Source organism: Rhincodon typus, chromosome 34, assembly GCF_021869965.1.
Source record: "Rhincodon typus isolate 14 chromosome 34, sRhiTyp1.1, whole genome shotgun sequence".
In the NCBI taxonomy this organism is placed as follows: domain Eukaryota; kingdom Metazoa; phylum Chordata; class Chondrichthyes; order Orectolobiformes; family Rhincodontidae; genus Rhincodon; species Rhincodon typus.
The window spans coordinates 16,920,525-16,942,317 of NC_063365.1; the positions used below are offsets into that span (position 1 = coordinate 16,920,525).

The 21,793-nt window shown below is 43.9% G+C and overlaps 1 protein-coding gene across 14 annotated transcripts in view; it reads left to right on the forward strand.

The window, feature by feature from the left end:
• Window positions 1–21,793, forward strand: part of zmiz1a (zinc finger, MIZ-type containing 1a) — a 257,416-nt gene that overhangs the window by 41,740 nt on the left and 193,883 nt on the right. For 12 of the 14 annotated variants that reach the window (XM_048616226.1, XM_048616236.1, XM_048616233.1 and 9 more), the window contains exon 2: window positions 20,652–20,771. In XM_048616226.1, the coding sequence (XP_048472183.1) occupies window positions 20,703–20,771 (69 nt within the window). In that variant the 5' untranslated portion in view covers window positions 20,652–20,702. Of the gene's footprint in view, window positions 1–2,868; window positions 2,940–20,651; window positions 20,772–21,793 lie in introns of those variants that run through there. The other 2 variants (XM_048616227.1, XM_048616242.1) reach the window with 2 other exon arrangements.

Sequence of the window (21,793 nt, forward strand, 5' to 3'; positions counted from 1 at the left end):
GTTTCACAGTTCCAAGCTTTTCTTTGCTGAGATTACAGGACTGGCTAAATTGCATGCAGAGATCACTCATTGGGCTTGAAAGTGCCCTAAGTTGTCCTGAGAATGTGATGAAAGGGTTACTGAGATATGAGCTTGTTTCTTCTCTCCAGAGGGCCCCACAGCTTTTGTACTTGCCAGGGTATTGGCTTCAGATTGGTGACTGATTCCAACTCGTGGCCTGATGCAAGACAGGATTATTTTCCTACACAGCTGGCAGTCCTGTCTGCCACCTTTTTTCCCTTTGTCTGTGTTGCACTTGGCATTGAGGAGCAGCCTGGCACCAAGTGGGTACTGTGGCTCTGTGAGTGAGTCCTTCCCTTGCTCTGTTATCATGCCCGGGCTGACTTGTGGTTATGATTGGCACTCGTTGTGGAGTGCCAAACGGGAAAGGGCTCATGCACCGTTAGTCAGCGCTGCTGTAGCGCCTCTCTTTCAGGTGCCATCCTTCAATACACAGTGCAAGTGACTGACTGGAGATGGATAACACATTGCAGGGAATGTGAAGCAATTTCTTTCAGGTGTGTGTGTGTCTGTGTGTGTGTGTCTGTATTCAGACACGTGAGAACAAGCACTCACACATCTGCCATGTGTGGCCCAAGAGGGTTTCTGGCTGCTTGGGATTACTTACACATTCGAAGAGAAACAATGGAAATGATACTGTGTTATTGGGCAGTAGACATAACTTTCACCTCTGCACCCAGCCAACCTCTCTTTGTGTGTTACTGGCTTTCACAAAGGACAGCCAAGCAGCTGTGGTCCATTCTACAACGTTGAGCCAAAGGGGGTTTATTAAAGAGAATTTTCAGTCCCGAAGTGTTTAATGATTAAATTAACCTCTAACCTCTACCTCCTCTGTCTTCAAAAATGCTTTGTTTATTCCGTGGCTGTAACAGCACTCACCCTGGCAGTGATTTAGCAATGTCGTAAATCTGCCAATCAGTAACAGGCAGTGCAATCGGAACACTTTTCACTGAGAGAGAAATGCCTTACATTTTCCCCTCTCTCTCTGTTTCTCTCGCCCAAATAAATTGGGGGGGGTTGTGGGCGCGGTGGTTCTGTGTGCAGTTCACTCAGTGGCAGCAGGCACAGTTTACACAGGGCAGTATTTTGCTGAGCTCGAGAGCTGTGTCCATTAGTGTGAGACTACAGGAGAGAAGGATGGGAAAGAATGGGGAGCTAGTTAATCAATAACTGCAAGGTCAGACAGAGAGTGTCAGTTTTAATGCACCCTATTAGGAATCAGTGGTGGAGGATTTGTATAGCATATGACAGCTTAAAGAAACAGATCTGTGCTATTTGTAAAGGAGGGCAAGTCTTGCAACTTCTGCAGTGAAGAGAGTCACCTGGTGGTGAAGGGAGACATGAAGCTCAAAGTGTCGTCTTCACATATGTCCAGGATGTTGTTAAAGTCCCCACATCATTTAATCAGACATATGGCTTTTCATTGCCTGTCACTGTATCTACAAGGTATTAAATTTATTGACTTTAGAAATGTCAAAGCAATCTTTTTCAAGTCTTTTCTGCACATAATGTTTTTAATGCATAAACATGGCTTGCCCATTGAAATGCATTGCAATGTCTTGTTCGCATCGTTCAAAAAGAGACAACTGACCCAAAACGCAACAAGTAGTGATTTTGAGCTTATGTACTGCAGTGAATGCCTCAAAATTAAGTTGGTGATCGAACCTGACTTTTGAACTGGGCTTTTGCCTCTCTAACAGCTTTCCACAACACGCACCTACTTTTACACACTCTCTGTCACTCTCGCTCTCACGCTCTCTCTCTCACTCTTGCGCTCTCACTCTTTCTCTCTCCTTGCCTACACAATAGATTTTTAGCTGGTGAACCAAAGCAGCTTAACTCCATCACCCTCAAAAACAAATGCCAGTGTGTATTGGTGAGTCAGCAGTGTATATACAGAGGTAGGCAGCATGTTGTGGGCCCACTGCCTCGTATCATAGAATTGACAAATGGTCTCCGTGCCATTCAGCCCATTGTAAGTACACCAGCTCTCAGCAAAAGCAACTCGACTAGTCCAACCAAAGGCTTTTTCCCCACAGCCCTTCGGTTTTTCTCCTTTTCTGATAATTATCCAATTGTCTTTAGATGGAGATCATCCTACTGAGTGCATGCTGTGAAGTTAGAAGTCAGAGCTTCACAAGTTTTTGTATCAATTCAAAATGGCTGAAGAGAAAGCCAGATGTAAAAATGCATCCCTTCCCTGTGGAGTCCAGTTTTTACAGCACAGAAAGAGGCCTTTTGGCCCATCATGCCTGCACTGGTTATCAAACATTCATTTAAGCTAATCGCACTTTCCTGCACTTGGCCTGTAGCCTTGTATGTTATGGCATTTGAAGTGGTCATCTAAATAATTCTTAAATGGCTCTATGAAACCCACCTCTACTGCCCTGTTAAGTAGTGAGTTCCAGATACCCTCTACCCCTCTCTGGGTGAAGAGAGATTTCCTCAAATTTCCGCTAAACCTCCTGCTTCTTACCTTAATACTGTGTCCCCTAATTATTGACCCTTGTACTAAGAGAAGTTATCTTTCTCCCACCGCTGTCTATGCTCCTCAGAACTTTGCACACCTTAATCAATAGTCCCCTCCAATTTAGCCTTTTCTGCTATAAGGAAAACAACCTTTCCAGTCTCTCCTCAAAGCTGAGTGTCACCAGCCCAGACAACATCCGGGTGAAACAAAAACAGAAATTGCGTGCAGGGTCACTGGACCCGAAACATTAACTCGGATTTGTCTCCATAAATGCTGCCAGATCTGCTGAGCTTCTCCAGCAATTTCCATTTTTTTGTTTCTGATTTTCAGCATCCACAGTTCTTTCGGGTTTTATTTGACATCCTGGTGAAGCTCCCTCGCTGGGCCTACAGCTGACCCATTGTCCAAGGTATGGCCCCTCTTTATGACAGTGCCCATATTTGTATTGCTAACAGTTAATGCTAATAGTATCATTGCACAGTCTGGCTTTTATTGTTCATGCCTGTGGCCTTTGTGAAGGTGGTGGGCAGCTGCGTCTTGATCCCCTTCAGTCTCTGGGGTGTCAGTGCACCCACAGTGTGATATTAGGAAGGAAAGGAGTTCTGAGATTTTAACCGTGTGATACTAAAGGTGGTACGGTTTGAAAACTGGATGGTGTGGTTTGGGGGAGAACCTGCAAGTAGTGGTGTTCCCATGTATCCGCTGCCATCGCCCTCCTAGGTAGTAGATATTGCAGGTTTGGAAGATGCTGTTGGAGGAATCTTGGTGAGTTATTGCAGTGCATTGTGTAGATGGTATGCACAGCTGTGGCTGTGTATCAGTGCTGGGGCACCTGAGTGTTGGCCATTGGTGGGTATTGGGGCCATCCAGTGGGCTGCTTTGTCCCAGATGTTTTGTTGCAGCTGTACTTATCCAGGCAAGTGGACTGTTTTCCATCACACCCCTTACTTTACCTTTATCGTAGGTGAGCAGGCACCCAGGGAGTCAGGAGGTGAGTTGATGGTGTGGGGATTGAGAGATGATATTGCTATTGAAAGTCTCAGGGAAATGGTCCCATCTTGCCTTGTTGGAAATGGTCATGGCCTGGCAATTTTGTGGCATGAATGTTGACTAGTTTCTTGTCTGAAGCATACATCATTTATAAATACTCAGTTTGCTCATGTAAGACTGCAGATAGGCCTCCAGTGAGACCTCCATTAATTATAGACTAATGATCAAACCTGGACTCATCCTGTTTTGTAAATCTCTGTATCACTGGGAGGGTTGGAGCTGGAATGTGATTATGTACAATGCCATCTGCAGAGCACTGGTAAATAGCAGATTCAATCTCAACTTAGCTATGACAATTAATGTCACTTTCACAGAGCAATGAGACTTGGCCTCAGCCCTGGTGAAATTCCCCTCTGCTTTGTATTACATCTGTCCTTGGTATATATTTACTTTCTTATAATCATCGTCGTTACTAAATAATGGAATATCACTGATAGTCTGATAGCAGCACAGACATATGAAGAGAGACTGTATTAGTTAGGACCGTATTCTCTGGAATAAAGAAGAAAAAAGTGGGATCTTATGGAAACCTGTAAAATTCAACAGGACTACACAAGATGAACACAGGAATGGTGTTCCCAATGACTGGGGTCTCCAGGGGTCATGGTTTAAGGATACTGGGTAGGCCGTTAAGGGCTGAGATAAGGAGAAATTTCTTCACCCAAAGAGTGGTGAGCCTGTGGAATTCTCTGCCACAGGAAGCGGTTGAGGCCAAAGCATTGAATGTTTTCAAGAAGGTGTTCGGGCTAAAGGAATCAAAGTGAATGGGGTGGTAGAGGGAACAGGGTACTGAGTTGGATATTCAGCCATGGTCATGTTGAATGGTGGGGCAGGCTCCAATGGGCTGAATGGCCTACTCCTCCTATCTTCTATGATTCTATCACCGCAGGAAGTAGCTGTTCAACACTTAGCCTCATACTCACTCCACATGAACAGATTTATTTCTTCTTTCCTTAGTTTCACACTTTCTATTTTTCTTCATTTACCTCTTAAATGTAATGATCATTTTGTTTTTATCAGAATACATTCCATGGTCAGGGATCCATTCATGCCGTCTCTGTTTCCTTTTACTCTTTGAATCCTTTGTTGTTCGCTCTGAGAATTTTGAACCTATACACAAGCATTTTGCTATGGTCCATTGATTATTGCCTTAAATTTCTCTCATAACGCCCCTGAATATTATCCTCCTCCACTTTTGCAGAGCTCTGTCAGTGATGTACCCACCCAACCTAGATCATTGATAGAAAAGCACAACTTCTCCTTCTGTCTCACATCGGACAGCTAAATTGCTAATATTTTAATTCAAAAAGCTGTAAAATACCTTCACAAGCCAAGAGGAATTACCCGTGGTTGTGTCGTTTGTGTTCATTTCAGCACCAAGGCTTTTATTGGACATAACAGCAGAAGGAATAAACTGGGGAGTCTTGATTGTATGCCAATTTTCATTATCCGACCTTTCCTTCTCCACGCAGTGCCTTCATTCTTTGTAAAAACGGAAACTGTGCACTTATAGAATGCCACACACAGCCTTAGGAATACCTTTCCAATGTTTTTATTTTTGAGCGAGCATGATCCCCAATTTCTGCATAACAAGGGCTTATGAATAGCATTCAAATGAAAGGGCAGACTTTGTTTTCACTGGTATAAATTAAGGCTGAACGTTGGCCAGGACAAAAGAGAGAAATTGCTCTCCTCTTCTTCAATATAGTATCTCGGAGTCTCTTCAATCTACCAAAGAAGGCAGGCACAATATCAATGTAGCATTTCGCCTGACAGAAAGCACATCCGACACTACTACACTGCCTCATCCCGGTGTGAATTATGTGAACGCAGAATGGGGCTGAAACTTGTGACTTTATGACTCAGAAGTGAGAGTTCTATCAATGAGCTGAGGCGCCGAATTAAAAAGCAGATGATTTCTACTGTGTACAGAAAAGAACCGCAAATTGTCAATTTTATAACTTCATAACTTAAACTCTATTCTCTTTTAAAAAAAGATAACTGAAGTGCTGATGCTCGAGAAAAGGTAGCAAGGAACCCTGAAGGAGCAGAAAAGCCCCAAAAATGGTATTGGTCCTGGCAAAGAAAAGGCTCACGAAGAGACAAGAAAAAAACACAACAATGAAGGGGTGATGTAGGAACGACAAAAGAATTAATGAAGCTTAGTTCTGGCACCAGTTTGGATCTCTCAAACATTGATGAGAAACTTTCATTCAGTTTCTTTCTGGTTTCTTTTGACTCTTTGATTAAAAACCCGAGGCTGTGGATTCAGCATTTCTTTATATTTCTTCCACTGATTTGAAGATTCAACCATTCAGTGTCTCTGAAGCTGTTTTTACCTTTATGCGTTTCAAGCAGGGAATTTACAGAGAGAGTAATTAGCTGCTCAGGATTGTATTTCAGGGTTGTTAATCTATGGAATTCCTTGCCCAGTGAAGTAGTTGACGCTACTTCAGTAAATGTTTTTAAAAAAAAGGTGGTTTTTTTTTGAACAATGAAGGAATTAAGGGATACGGAGAGAACGCGGGTAAGTGGATCTGAGTCCACGAAAGGATCAGCCATGATCTTATTGAATGGCGGAGCAGGCTCGAAGGGCCAGATGGCCTACTCCTGCTCCTAGTTCTTATGTTCTTATGACACCAGCTTTGATACATGTCAGGTAGCTTTCTCATCATCAGGCTGATCTGACGGCTAGCTAGGATTTGGATCCATGTTCCTAGGTTAGGAATAATTCAGCATTCCTAAGGAGGCTCCCAGTAGGATTCCCTTCTGCCTAGAGAGTGTCTGCCATAACTGAGTTGGTAACTGAAGTGCTGATGCATGAGAAAAGGTAGCAAGGAACTCTGAAGGGGCAGAAGGGCCTCAAGAATGAAATTGGTTCTAGCAAAGAACGAAGAAATAAAGACACATGTAGGAAGGGAGATCTTTTTATGGAGGAGGCCACAATAGGCTCTCTCCTCTTGCAATCTAAATTAATGGCTTATCAGTCCCACTGAAGCAGACAATGTCCAAAAGCAGCAAGATCTGGATAACATCCAGGTTTGGGCTGACTAGTGGCAAGTGATATTTGTGCCTGGCAAGTGATATTTTTGCCATCCAGTGCCAGACAGTGACCATCTCCAATAACAGAGAATCTAGCAATCAGCCCTTGAAATTCAACAACATTACCATCACTGAATCCCCCAATATCAACATCCTGGGAATGACCACTGACCAGAAACTGAATTGTGGCTACAAGAGCAGGTCAGAAGCTAGAAATGCTGCAGCAAGTAACTCACCCCCTATTTCGCCAAAGCCTGTCCACCAACCATGAGAAACCACTCAGGATAGAATACTCCCCAATTGCCTGGATGAGTGCAGCTCCAGTATCACTCAAGAAGGTCAAAATCATCCAGGACAAAGCAGCCCACTTGTTTGGCACTACATCGAGAAATATCCACTCCCTCTGACACCGACGTTTAGAAGCAGCAGTGCATACCAGCATACAAGGTGCACTGCAGTAGTTCACCAAAGCTCCTTAGCACCTTTCAAGCCCATACCCACTTCCATCTAGAGGGACAAGGCCAGCAGGTCCATAGGAACACCACCACCTGCAAGTTCCTCTCTGAATCACTCGCCATTCTGACTTGGAAATGTGTAGTTCTTCTGTCAGTGCTGCTGGATGAAATTCCTGGAACTCTCTTTTCCATGCCCCCATAAATGGCATTGCAGTCCATGTGCTGTAGGCTAGACTCGGTGGTTGAAGAAGGCAGCTGGCTCACCACTTTCTCCAGGGCACAAGGGATAGGCAATCAAAGCTGGGCCATGTGCCATGAGTAAATTTTAAGAAAAACTATCATAGACTACCTTTCACCGGATGAAGTATTCCTAAAGAGGAAGCGTATGAACAAGCTTGTTCCCAATTGTACCCAACACAAGGCTTGTGTGGTGTGTAATTCTTCTGAATGCTTGTGAGGCAGTTTGTACCAATCCTGTGTGCACAGCATCTGTTGAAAGTCTGCATGTTATGAAGTGTGCTGTGAATACTGTTTAGTTCATTTTGTCACTTGTCACAGAAATATGAGCTGCCTTTGAATTGAAAGGCTTCATTCTCAGCTTTTTAATCCAAGTTCTTTGGATCTCTCATTCTAATCACTGTTATCATTTGGGGTAATCACCGTGTCGCAGAATGAGGAGGCGTGAGTGTATTTCTCTGAATCTCTCAGTATCATGATCTCCCTGCTACATTGCGATTCCTGCCCCTTTCTTTCTCAGTGCCACCCAGTCTGTAGTAATCACATGTCCATGCCAGTCCCTTCAGTCCCATGTTTAATACAGAGACATAGTCATTCCACAGTGGGCACAGCTTTCCCTGAGCCAAGTTCAAGTGTTGCCTTTTCAAAGTTTTCTCACTTTTTCTTCTATTGCCCTTTCATGTCCTTACAGCAATCCACTATGAGATTCCCCAATCCTAAAAGCCTCTCAGCATCCCCACTCCTTGCCCCGTTTTAACTAGCGATGGCCTAGTGGTGTTATTGCTAGGCTATCAATCCAGAGACCCAGGTAATGTTCTGGGGACTTGGGTTCGAATCCCACCACAGAAACCAGTATTGCCCAAATCCATGAATGAATTAAAAAAGGCCCCCTCCATTGCCATAAGTTCTGGATTTTTTTTCCCCCCTAAACCTTTCTATCTCTTTCCTTTCTCTCTCCTCCTTGATTGAACTTTCCACCACCTTTCTGAATAACAAGCAGAGGGGATGTGAGGGAATCTGTTGTTTTGCGCAGCTCGTGGTTAGGATCTGGAGTGTGCTGCCCGAGTGTGCAGGAGGCAGATTCAATCCTGGCCTTCAAAAGGGTATTGCAAAATTAATCAAAAATGTGCTGCCTTGGAAAGGACTGGGTGATTGAGGCTGACTGAATCGCTGTTGTGGAAAACCAGCGTGGATAAGACTTGCAAATGATAGTCTTCTGTGCTTAACTATCCCTCCTTATCAAATTTTAATGTTCCTGTAAAGTGTCTGGAGCTGTTTAATCATATTTATAAATGCAATTTGCACTGTACAGTGATAAGAAGCAGGTATCAGGGTTGACATCTGTCACCTCCCTTCCCCAAGACTGATGAGGTTTAGTAAACAGTGGAACCTAACCTGGGATCTTACTCGCTCCACCACCACGTTGTGTCTACTCTGAGAGGTTTGTCCGTTTTTAAGGAACGTTTGCTTTGCTTCTCAAAAGTTGTAGTTTAACTGGATTACATTGAATATGATGGGAATGAAGGGAGGTGATGGCCTACTGGCCTGTTATCACTGGACTGTTAATCCAGAAACCCTGGTAATGGTCTGTGGATCTGGGTTCAAATCCTACATGGCAGATGGTGAAACTTGAAAGCAGTAAGAGTCTGGAATTAGCAGTCTAATGACAACGGTGAAACCATTGGCAATTGTAGGGTGGAACACCCATCTGGTTCACTAATGCACTCTAGGGAGGGAAATCTGCCATCATTACCTGGACTGGCCTACATGTGACTCCAGACCCAACTGCCTTCTGGGCAAATAGAGATGGGTAATAAATGCTGGTCATAGAACTCTTTATAGGCCATGAAGCCTATTGAGTCCACACTAGCCTTCTAAAGAGCATCCCACCCAAATCCAACCCCCTACCCTATCCCTGTAATCCTGCATTTTCCGTAGCTAACCCACTGAGCCTGCATATCCCTGGACACTATAGGGCAACTTAGCATGGCCAGTCCACCTAAACTGTACGTCTTTGGACTGTGGGAAGAAACTGGAGCACTCGGAGGAAACCCACGCAGACCCGGGGAGAATGTGCAAACTCCACACAGAGAGTTGCCCAAGGTTGGGATCGAACCTAGATCCCCGATGCTGAGAGGCAGCAGTGCTAACCACTGAGCCACTGTACTGCCCCGGGCAGTGAATTTAAAAAATAATAACATCAATTAGAGCATTTTTATTTGTTCATGGGATATGGGCATCACTGCCATCTCACTCATTGTCCATCCCTAATTCCTTTAACTTGAGCAGTTAAGAGATAGCCACATTTGTAGTGGGTCTGGAGTCACATGGGGCCAGGCGGGATAAGGCTGGCAGACATTTAGTTCCAGATTTTCAACGAATTCAAATTTCGCCATCTGCCATGGTGGGATTCGAACCCCTTGTCCCAGTACATTAGTCCAAGTCTCTCGCTTGCCAGTCCAGTGGTATCACTGCTGTGCCAGTGTTGATGTTAAAAACTCAGCGTGTTCTCCAATTCCCTTCATGCAGAAGCGTACCAATCTTGCCCTTTACAGGCTTAAGGTTACCCTGAGCTTATGTAGACCTGGCTGTTGTTTGAAGTGGCCTGGAAAACTGTTCAGTTGTATTAAACCATGAGTAGTTCAAGCAAGTGGCACATCGCTCCCTTCAACTAGGGCCGGTCACTATGTGTCAGCTGTGCCAGCCACTCCCAAATCCTGTGGTGATTTCTCCGAAAGTGATGGTTTAAGACTTCTCCTGACAGCGTCAGTGAATGGGGTTATGTTTAAGTTGCCACTCAAATCCTGGAACGATTTCTCTTTTAAGAGTTAACTCCAATCACCCAGACATATGGACATGTTTAAGGACATTTTACTTGCAGAATGGCGACAAATGTGTTTCCGAAGGACTGGCAGTAAATTTAATTGACTTGCTCCATCAAAGCATTAGATGTTTCCTTTCAGTTAGTGACGTTTGTTGTCCGTTGGGGAACTGGTTGCTGAGGTTGGTTCCTTGCCAACTGATTGATTGTTGTTGCAATGACAGAGTTGTTGCTTGTGTGTAAATTGCTGATTTTCTCTGTCTACATCTGTTGGAGAGTCCTGTTTAAAATCCGATGCAACCCTGTATATTGAATTAGGAGGAATTGACCAAAAATATCAAGTGTTCGGAGAAGATTACTTTCTTCGTAATTGGATATATGCTTTAAATTTTTTAAAAAATTGCAGGTCAGTAGAGAAAGGCCAAAAAGAATGGGTCTAATTAGACCGCTGTCTCAGTGACCTGGCACAGGTATGATGGGCCACGTGGCTTTATTCAATGCATCCACAAAGAGAAAAGGGTCTGCGTTTTATCATTATAGAATCCCTACAGTGCGGAAACAGGCCATTTGGCCTGACGAGTCCTCACTGGCCCTCCAAAGAGCAGCCCACCCTACCCTATCCCTGTAACCCCACATTTCCCGTGGCTAATCTGCCTAGCCTGCACATCCCTGGACACTACGGAGCAATTTAGCATGACCATTCCACTCTAACCTGCACATCCTTGGACTGTGGGAGGAAACTGGAGCACCTGCAGGAAGAGTCTGGGAGAATGTGCAAACTCCACACAGACAGTCGCCCGTGGTTGAGATCGAACCTGGGTTCCTGGAGCTGTGGGGCAGCAGTGCTAACCACTGAGCCACCTTTTCACATATAGCACCTTTCACAGTATCAAGTATTCTAAGAGTTTTACAGAGGAACAGGGGTAGACCGTTCAGCCCATCAGACCTGCCCTGTCCTTTCACTGTGACCGTGGCTGATCAAACTTTTCAGTGTCTTTCACCAATCCTGTCCCCATAACCCTGCATGCAAGTGGTAAACAGAAATCTGCCAGCCTCTGCCCTATACATACACAAAAGCTGAGCTCCCACAGCATCTGTGGCAGTGAATTCCATAGATTCCCAACCCTGTATTTAAAAAAGAATTCTCCACATCTTGGACCTTAGTGGTATCCTCCTAATTTTTGAACTGTGCTCCCTGGTTTTTAACTCCCCAACCAGGGGATAGATCTGCACCTACCATCTCTCCCTCTTAAGGTATTTTGTAGGTTTCAATAAGATGACCTCTCATTCTTTTGAAGTATGGAAAATACAGACCCGGTTGGCCCAGTGTCTCTTCATGAGACAGCCCCACCACCCTGGGAACAAGTTTTGGTGAATTTTCATTGTGTACACTGTATGGCAGTAATATCCTTCCTGAGATAATGAGACCAGACTTCACACGATGCTGCAGGGCCAGTCTAACCAAGCTCCTATACCATATGAAGCTGTATCCAGTCATCATACTGTTATGGAAGAACTGTGACAGATGATTTGCACACAGCAAGATCCCACTCGCAGTGAGATTGGTAATTAGCAGATTGATGGGTAAGTATTACCTGGGACTTCCCTGCTTTGCTTGGACACAGAGCCACAGGATCTTTTACATCTACCTGAGAGAGCAGGCAGGAACTTCTGCTGCCAAAGCAGCATTCCCCGACTCCTGTACAGGTGACTTAGCCTAATTTTTTTTGCGCTAACTTCTCTGAGGCAGGACTTGAATGAGGCAGAGGTGAGATTGCTTCTCAGTTAGTGACAGAAAAGGTGCAGAAGACTGTAACTGGCTTAGTGTTCCAATATTTGTCTTGTGACTTATGATTTTCTTTTTCATTTACTAATTTTTTGTTTTGCACGTTTTAATTTACTGTTGAAATGAGTACCCGTAGGACAGCATGCATGCCTCTGCTCCTCTGTAATTAAAAGCAGCAGGGATGGATATGAGGAAGGTCTGTTTGCCTGCATTTTCAAAGCCTTGTCTCAGTGGGAAAGATGTGTCAGCGTGCAATGAGATATAAACCTATTTTTCTTGGAAAGTTTCACTTCTGTGTAATGGTAGCCCACCCATACTGGTACAGATGGTGTTGACATAATATTAATTCAAATTTTAGTTTCTGCTTTTAATTCTGAGTTCTGAGAGTTGTGCTGTGTAGTTGTTCTTGAGGCACTGGAACATTTGGCTTGTTAGTAACCCTTGAATGTTCAGTCTGAGCCCTGGCTCTGCCATAGAGGAAGGTGGGAGGGGAAACAGGAGAGAGGTTTGACTGCTAGGCTCCTGTGCCGTACACCCTAGTGATTGTTTTCGATGGACACTGGCAGAAATTGTAGGCTGCGGGTAGGCTCGAGAGACCTGGCGAGCCAGGAGACAAGATTTAGAGGGATCTGATCTGGCTCCAATGAAAACATCATGTCACGGTTCAGATTCCATTAGCTCTGCACACGTCTCCCCAGCAATGACCTCTGATGGAGCTGCTTTCACCCATGCAAATGTTTGCGTGCAACCCTGCTCATCTCCTCTGCTGTGTAGCAAAACAGCCTGCAACGTTGCAGCTGTCACAATCATTTTAAATCTGAGTTTAGCATCTAGCAGTATTGTTCAAAATGAGACTTCAGTTTTCTCTCTTTCTCTGTCTTTCACACGCACACACATTGGCTCATGCACACACACTCACTGTCTCGCACACCCTGTCTCTTGCTGTTGTACTCTGTCTCTCTCACACACTCACTCACTCGTAGTTTCTCTCACACATTCAGACACACAGCTCTCTCTGTCACTCATACACTCTGTCTGTCTGTCTGTTTCTCTCACACACTCACTCACTCACATACTTACTCTTACTTTCTCTCACGCACCACTTTCTCACTCTATCATATGCACATGCAGGCACAGACTCTCTCTCTCACACATGTACACTTGCTGTCTCCCTGTCTCACACTGGCGCATATACGCGCGCACACACATACCATCAGTTTCATTGCAGGTTTAATGTGGATTTTGATAGTTGGGGCAAATAAATTCTCTCGCTGAAATAATCCTTTATGTGAAACAGTGTGGGAGATTTGCTATCTTTGCTCTTGATTATCCCCACTTTAAAATGTGGGGCTACCTCAGAAAGATTAAATTCGGAAAATAAGGAGACAAATTGGGGTGGCACGTTCTAAAGAATTCAAGAATGGTTTGATAGCACAAAAACAACAATGGACTTGCATTTAGATAACACTTTTAGCATGTTCCTCAGCTCTGTCTCAAAACACCGCTCCACACACTGCATTATTTTGAAGGGCAGCAAATGTTAGTCATCCAATTCTGCAACAATTCTGCGCACAGTGAGATACAGAGGAAGTTCCCCTCCAAGTCACTTACCATTCCTGACTTGGAACATGTGGACTGCAGTGGTTCCATAAGGAAGCATGCCACAATGAGCGACTATGAATGGATAATAAATGCTGTCCTCACCAGCAACACCCAAATCCCACAAGTGAATAAAAACAGAACCCACTGCATCACATGGCCGTGGTCATAATTGCTGAGGTGACACATTCGCTGAAGGATATTTCTGAGCGAGACGGGCAGAAACCATGCAGAACATACTCACAGATTGTAATTAATCTGTTTAGATTTTTAATTGAGCAATCTTTCATTTGGTCACATGCAGTTAATTCAGAGGTTGCCGTTTGTTCTGCAAATTCCGCAGGATTCAGCGAGATTATCTTGTTTACATTGTGATTTGTGAGGGCGTTTAAAGTTGTTGAATTTAATATCAATTGAGTTAGCCGCGATAAAATAGTGATCCCCTTTGTCACTGTGTTTCTCTGGGTGTTGGTGTGCAGGCAATGATTCTGGGTTGCAAAAATGCCCATTTGGCTGAGTATGCTGGTCGTTGATTCTCTTGCGATTCCAACTCTTTTCCCACTTCTTGTAGTCCTCATCCTGAAGGATGCTGCAGTGATATAGCTCCTTTTGAATGTTCACCTCCCACCATGCTCCCTCTTTGGTGCATCCAACCAACATCCCCCCCCCACCCCCGTCATTGCGATTGGCATTCGTCGGCTGTTGGAGCCTGAGTAGGGGGGCTCACAAAGAAGTGGAATGTTAATCAGCCCTGATCTCCCCCAAAAAGGTGGAATACGCTCACGGAGCTATATGGCTGCTGCTCTGTTCCTGTGTTTCAGCTTGATCTCTCCTGACTTGTCTGACATCTTTCTAGTAATGCTGTGGCGGAGAAGCCAAAATCGACCTCCAACCCTTTCAAAATGTGGGGCAGTACCTAATAATAGGAATATTTTGGGGTTAGTGATGGTGCTTTTTGACAATTTAATTCTACACTTTCACTCATTAGAATGCTACAGGATTAATGGTCATGGGGGTGAGGCACCAGAGGGTGACTCTAAGTTTCAGGAGAGAAGAAAGGCCACATTTTATCCTGTGCAACCTCAGGATGTCTGAAAGCACTTATTGTCAAAGAGTTATTTTACATGTAACTTGATTATGCTATGTCAGAAATATGAGAAAGGAGAGAGGGACAATGGCTGGAGAAGGTCCCAGGCCCAAATGAATTGCTTCAAGATTCAGTCATTGTTATAAAGTAGGAAATCAGAACAACCACTCTGTACACATCAAGATCCCACAAAGGGCAATGGGATGATTGGTCAGTTAATGTGTTGTTAGAGGGAGGAATGCTGGTCAGATTCCCAGCAGCGATGCATTATCAACTTCAAGACACAGAAGGGGATTGTTAGCATGTGAAACGGGCAGGTATCTGTTGTATAAGGATGTAAAGGTCTAAAAGAGTTAATACTGAGGAGTACCATAATGCCTGTTATGACGATGAGATATAGATACCTGAACAGAACAGATTATAATCTTGGAGGAGTGAGACCCAACATCCAAGTCCTCTTCACAAACTCTGTAATAATAGCTATCATATCATTCATGACTGGATGTTAACTGGATGCAATAAACCTTTATGGACTCCCCTCATTTGGGGCTGTAACTTCATAGCTTCCTTATTTTTAAAAATTCCTCAGTGAGAAAGGTAACAATACCAGGAATGAAAGCCGAAAAATGTCCAGTGACACAATTGGGTTCCCACATGAGGAACAAAGGAGACAAGTCAGAGGGGCCATCCTGCAAACCACCTTCAGTTTAAAGGTGCAATTCGCAAAATACCTGAAGTCTTTTCCTGTAATGCACTGAGAACACGTGAAAGCTGCAGTCGTCGTCGTTTCTTCAGAACTTGGACATCGTACGGTAAACGTTTTAAACAGAACCATAAGAAAATGACTTGCAGCTATTTGCAGACAGCAGAAAAGAGACTAAGCTGAAAAGCAGAGATTAGAAGAGTTGACTCGAAAGATGGTCATAGCAATGAATCTATAGAAGGTTACCGCATGGGGACAGGCTAAAACGGAGAGTCCCAGGAATTAGGATTAAGGAACCTGAAAGCCTCAGCTGCAAGGTCAGGGAAATGGGCAGGCTGATGCAGAGATGTCACAATTCACAATTAAGGTGACAGTTCAGCAAATTTGGTTCTTAGAATCAGTAAGATGTTGGAAGATAAATGTAGCAGCTCATCCCCTTGAACCTGTGCCACCATTTAGTTTGATCATGGCTGACCTGTCCCACACTGGTTTTGCTCCTGAATGCCACATTCAAAGCTAACACGTCGTGCGTGCTTACAGCTCAGTCTGGAATTCCAGACAACTGCATCCCTGAATCTGGTTATTGCATTCTTGTACGAACAGGCTCACTCTGCCCCAGCACGCTTGTGTCCTGGCTCGGTTGCACCCCGGATCACTTCCACCCCGCACACTTGCAACCACTTTGAATCTTGATTTTAAAACAAATAAATAAACTAAAGCAGCCTATCGCATGTCCTATTGTGTATCTGGGTTAGAATTTCATTCGCATACATGCATTTTGGCAAAATGTGTAATCACCCTATGTGCCTGCTGTAAATATCTCCAAAGGAGAGTCTAAAACAGAAGTGGTAGCATATATGATATACGTTTGCCCACAAAAGTTTATTATTATTATGCCGCAAGAGTATGGAGCTGGGAAGTGGAGTATGTGCATTAGAGAGGTTTCAAGAAAGCCTGTTTAAATATTACGCACTTTGAATGGGACTGAAGACAGAGCTGAGCTTTAGCCTTTTTATCACAGAGGTCTCAGATGGCTGCAAGCATGGGACTTGCACAAACAGTCAGCCCTACAGTCTCTCATTGTTTGCGTTCTATTTCATTCTTGGGCAAAAGCAAATTTCATTGAGGTGGAATTCAATCAGTTGTACACTTTTGTCTCTTTCTGTAAAGCCTGCATGGACGGTTTGGAGTCTTTTGAATGATTATGTTTTTGAAAACTATTTGTTTCTGTCATCTCCTACACCAACATTTCCGATCTACTAATTGTTTTAATGTAAACACTGAGCTGTGGATGAATGTGTGTGTGCACAACACGAAGTCCCAAGCTATTGCATGTTATGCAATGGTGACTGGAGTCAATAGCTATGGGGAACAGGCAGGATTCGGGAGCTGAAGCTAAGATCAGATCAGCTATGATGTTATTCAGTGTCCGAGCAGACTGGAGAGGCCAGGCAGCCTACTGATGCTTCTATTTCTTACGTTCTTCAAACAACCACTTCCAGTAACACATGAGGACGTCTCCAAGTGCTTCAGAATAAGGAAGGAAAATGAGCGGGAGTGAATAGGGGAAGCAGAGGGTTGAGTTGAGGGTCACAGATAATGGAGAGATTTGAAGCATTTTTGAAAACAGGAAATGAGGACTATGGCAGAGAAAGAGGGCCAGAGGACCAAGGGCTGAAAGAGAAACTGATATTGTGAAGGAGCTGATGAAGCTGATATTTACTTGTTTTGCCAGTTGTTCCCCTCTGTCCTGAGGGCTTTGTCTGAGGGTTAGATTCCACAGGTACATGAAGCCCTGTGCGATGACTAACCTTGTTGTCTGAGTTTAAACACCAATAGTCTAATAGGTCATCCATTCTTGGCCAGAGGTTTCTCAATTGCTGCAGGAATGCCAAAGGCATCTTGTTGAAGTCTCTCTTATTGGTCTGAATCTGCTAAGGCTCTCCATTGATGTAAGCCATCCAAACACAAACTAAAAATAGGAGCAAATTACTGCAGATGCTGGAATCTGTACTGAAAACAGCAAAATGCTGGACATCACAGCAGGTCAGGCAGCATCTGTGGAGAGAGAGCAAGCTCATGTTTCAAGTCATCTCGACTCATCGTTAGCTTGCTCTCTCTCCATGGACGCTGCCTGACCTGCTGTGATCTCCAGCATTTTTTGTTTTCACTACAAGCTGGTAATAAGAACTGGAACTTTCGTAAACATTATGTATTAGAATGGCACCATATAGTATACTTACACAGAATCTTTGGGAGAATTGCTGTTAGAAAGGTCCCCAGGTAAAATAAATAGAAAACATGAGCAGAAAATCCAGAAATATGGTGATTTTAATTTAATCTTTTGGAAATGAACAAAATGACCTCCTGTATGTAAAATAAATTTACACCGATCAAGATGATCTGAGATAATGGAGCCATTAGGTGAGAGATCTCTTTAGAACTGAGTTTGGGAAGAGTGCGTCTTCAGAGAGTGGTCAAGAAAGAGGATGGTCCATAGGGTGGGAGAGTGATTGAAAACCACCTCCATTCAAAAAACAGGTCAGTTTTGGCTTTTGATTCTTGCTGCACAAAAGACTGCTTGAAACACTGACACTTTCCCAGGGACACTCCCCACTCCCTTAAACTTCAAATGATAGCATCAGCTATCTAAGGGATGGCTGTGCTTTACCTGGGAGGAAAAAAGCTAAAAACTAATTTGCTTATAACTCCATAACCTCATACCCGCACAGAATCCCTGTTGGGCTCTGTGTGGGTTGCGAGCTCCACTTTGGAAACTGCATGGATTAGGTAATACACCAGAGACTGTAAACTTTCTTTTACTGGGGGCTAGGTGAACGGAGCGAATAGCCTCTATTTATTCTCTTGTCTTGAGAATATTTTCATCTCTTAAAAACATCTGGCGATGTTTCCTATAGTAAAATATATAAAACAAACTTTTTATTAACTGGCACCTTTTGGGACCAGGAATGTGCTGGTTGATCAAATATTCTGGTTGAATATGCAGACCTCCTCATCAAATGTAAAAACACCCACTAAGTAATAGAAATGTATTGTAGGGATGTATGCATGACTGTTCTACTTCATTTACAGCATAAAACACTTAAATAATAATGCAACTTTACCGTAAATAAAACATATCGGCAGAGAGCCTTCTCACTCTCACCCTCAACTGACTACTTGGGTATTGGGATAATACGTTAAACTTCCGGTATTTGAGGTATACATTGCTTGCCGATTGATTAAAAGTGCCGGCTCATTAAGGTGCCGGTTAAAACAAAGTTTGCTGTGTATTCGAGTGCCGAGCAAGTTCCAGACTATTTAGAGACTGTTCCTGTTCTGACATCTCACAGCTGTGATCTTCCTTTGCCCCTTATTTTTAAAGTTGCTTTGGCTCAGGCCAACAGTTTTAATTATTATTTGAAGTCACTGAATTAAGTTTGCCTCTCAAGTGACGTGGAGTTACCTTGCTTGCTGTTTGGAGTTACATTCTGACTTTTACACTGCTTTGTAGCCATGGGTCAGGCGTAAGTATTTGTAAATTTAATATGGGAGCAATTGATGGGAAAATGTCATGGCCTTTTTACAGCCGCTGTGAAAACCATTTGAAACATGCAGAGATAATACAGTGGTCAATGGCTGTGCTGTCTTTTTATGTTCATTATTCTAGTTCTGTACTTTACATTGTGGGAATGTATTCCTCTTGGTATTACTTGAGCAGTAAGCAAATTGATTTCATTCTGTCTTGTATCTTTGAGTGCTGCCCCAAGCCCACAGTCCAAACCTTAGCTCTGTATCTTCACCCAGAGCCCAATGGGGACCGAACTCTAAAACATGCTGTCTAAACAATTCTCATTTGCTTTTCTCCATTTAAGTGCCGCCCACCAACTTGCTTCCATTAGTTGGTCACCGGTCACCAACCCCATCAGCCCAACAATGATCTGCGTGAAACAAAACAAAATAAACTGTGGTTGGGGGAGTGGCCTAATATGTTAAAGGAGCTAGCTGTAAGTTCTTTCTATTAATCTGTGCACCAATAAATATGCCTCTCATCTAAAGCAACAATTCCCCTCCTTGCTTTAATCTAGTTTTGTAGGGGAGGTGTTACAGGTAATTGTCTATATCCTCCATTCGGGAAAATTGCAGCCGACCAGCTTAACTTTGCTCCTCGTTATTGGCCCCTTGAGTCCCTGCGTTTCACTTTCCATCGGCTCTTGCCTTACACTGTGATCCCTTTACCCAAATGGTTCACTTTACATGTAATCTGCACTGTCAATGTCAGCTGTAAGAATATGAGAACAATCACAGCTATGCTTACTCGGACCCATTGGTGTGTACTTTCCAGCATGGGTAACTGCGGGACTAGCGTAGACCAGTTGGGGCTGAATGGCCTGTCCTATGCTATCCGTTCAGTGTAATTTATAGCTATAATGTTTGGAAAACCAGGGTGCGGCAGAGATTAAACATCAGGCTTTCTTCCCTGGCAACTTAACTCATAAATGATGGGAGGTACGGAATCACAATCCCGTTTTCCAGAGCTTCATAAAAGAATACATTTTGAATGAATCTGTTTTGACGTGTATGGCACACCTCTGGAGCAAGTGGGCTTCCTGGCTGAGAGGTAGGAACGCTATTTCTGCGCCACTAGACCCTTGTTCTTGTGGGCATAAGCCTATCTCATGCAGCCGTTCATGCTCCTCACCAAATGATAAAACACTCAGGCCGGTTTGTGTGGATAATAAAACGTCTGGCTGTAGGTTGCCGGGATTCTTAGATGCTGCAGCATGGGAGTGAGGTGAGTAGAGGGAGCCTTACTGTACCCCTCACCTGATGGTTGGGAATGCTTGGTGCCAAGACCAAGAGGCTGAAATGGGAAGAATTCTGTTACCTCGGATGAGTGTCACACGCTACAGAAAATGTTTAAAAGGAAAGCAACCGCTTAGGTTTGCGCAGAGGTGAATTGATTCTGGAGCGAGCTGAAGTATAGACTGTTGCTCTGTCGCCCTTGCTCCCACTGTCGGAGAACATTGATGCTAAAATGCTGAGTCAGAATGGAGTGCCTGTGAGTGTAGTTTGTAAAGACTGTCCATTACCACCAGCGTTTTATGACCGATTTCAGTGCCAGGTGAGCAGCTGGCACTGACAGGAAAATCTGCGTTCCTGACCAGGTGTGGCTAGGTGACCCACGACATTGGAATGCAGCACCTTGCATTCTCAGTCCCTGCAATTTTCTGTCACATGAGAAGACAAATAGCCTAGTGCCATCAGTGATCAGTTTGAGTGGGTTGTCTCGTGCTCTTGAATCCCTGATCAATGATTCCGTTTTCTGTTTATTTTCCAGAGTGGAAAAGTTTAATGGCTTTCAGGTAGAGGCCAGCAAGAGACGATAAAGATGAACACAGTAACCTCCATGGACAGACACATTCAGCAGACAAACGATCGGCTGCAGTGTATAAAACAGGTAAGGCTACAGAATCCTTGACCCTGTTTCTGTGCCCTCGGCTTAATCCAATTCATTCTCCACAAGCAGCTGATTAAAGGTTAATGGTGATCTCTAAGGATCAAGTTGATACTGAGTACAGATCCGTCCTGGACCTGAGTGGCTGAGTAAACAGTTTGATCAGATTCCCATTTTTGTTTTCATGATGCCTCTAAAGGACTTTTATTGCAACCCATTGTTTCGCAAACATGCAACAAAATGATGCCGTTCGTTTCTCATTTTTAAAAAGATGTTCCAAATAGTTCAGTAAGTATACCCCTTCGCCTGGAACTGAGCCAAAGCTGGTTTTATAGAGTCTCCAAAGCCATACAGCATGGTAACAGACCCTTCAATCCAACTCATCCGCACCGACCAGATATCCTAAATTAATCTAGTCTCGTTTGCCAGCATTTGACCCATATCGCTCTAAACCCTTCCTATTCATATACCATCCAGATGCCTTTTATATGTTGTAATTGTACCAGCCTCCTCCATCACCTCTGGCAGCTCATTCCATACAAGCACCACCCTCTGCATGAAAATGTTGCCCCTTAGGTCCCTTTTAAATCTTTCCCCTCTCACCTTAAACCTATGCCCACTAGGTTTGGACTCCCTTACCCTGGAGAAAAGCCCTTGACTATTTACCCTATCCATGTCCCTCATGATTTTATAAACTTTGAGAAGGTCACCCCTCAGCCTCTTACACTCCCTGTAGCTCAAACCCTGCAAGCCTGGCAACATACTTGTAAATGTTTTCTGAATGCTATCAAGTTTCACAACACCTTTCCTATAGCTGGGAGACCAGAATTGAATGCAGTATTTCAAAAGTGGCCTAACCAATGTCCTGTATAGCCCCAACATGACCTACCAACTCCTATACTCAGTGCACTGGCTAATCAAAGCAAGCATACCAAATGCTGCCTTCACTATCCTGTCTACCTGCGACTCACTTCACCATCCTGTCTACCTGCGACTCACTTCACCATCCTGTCTACCTGCGACTC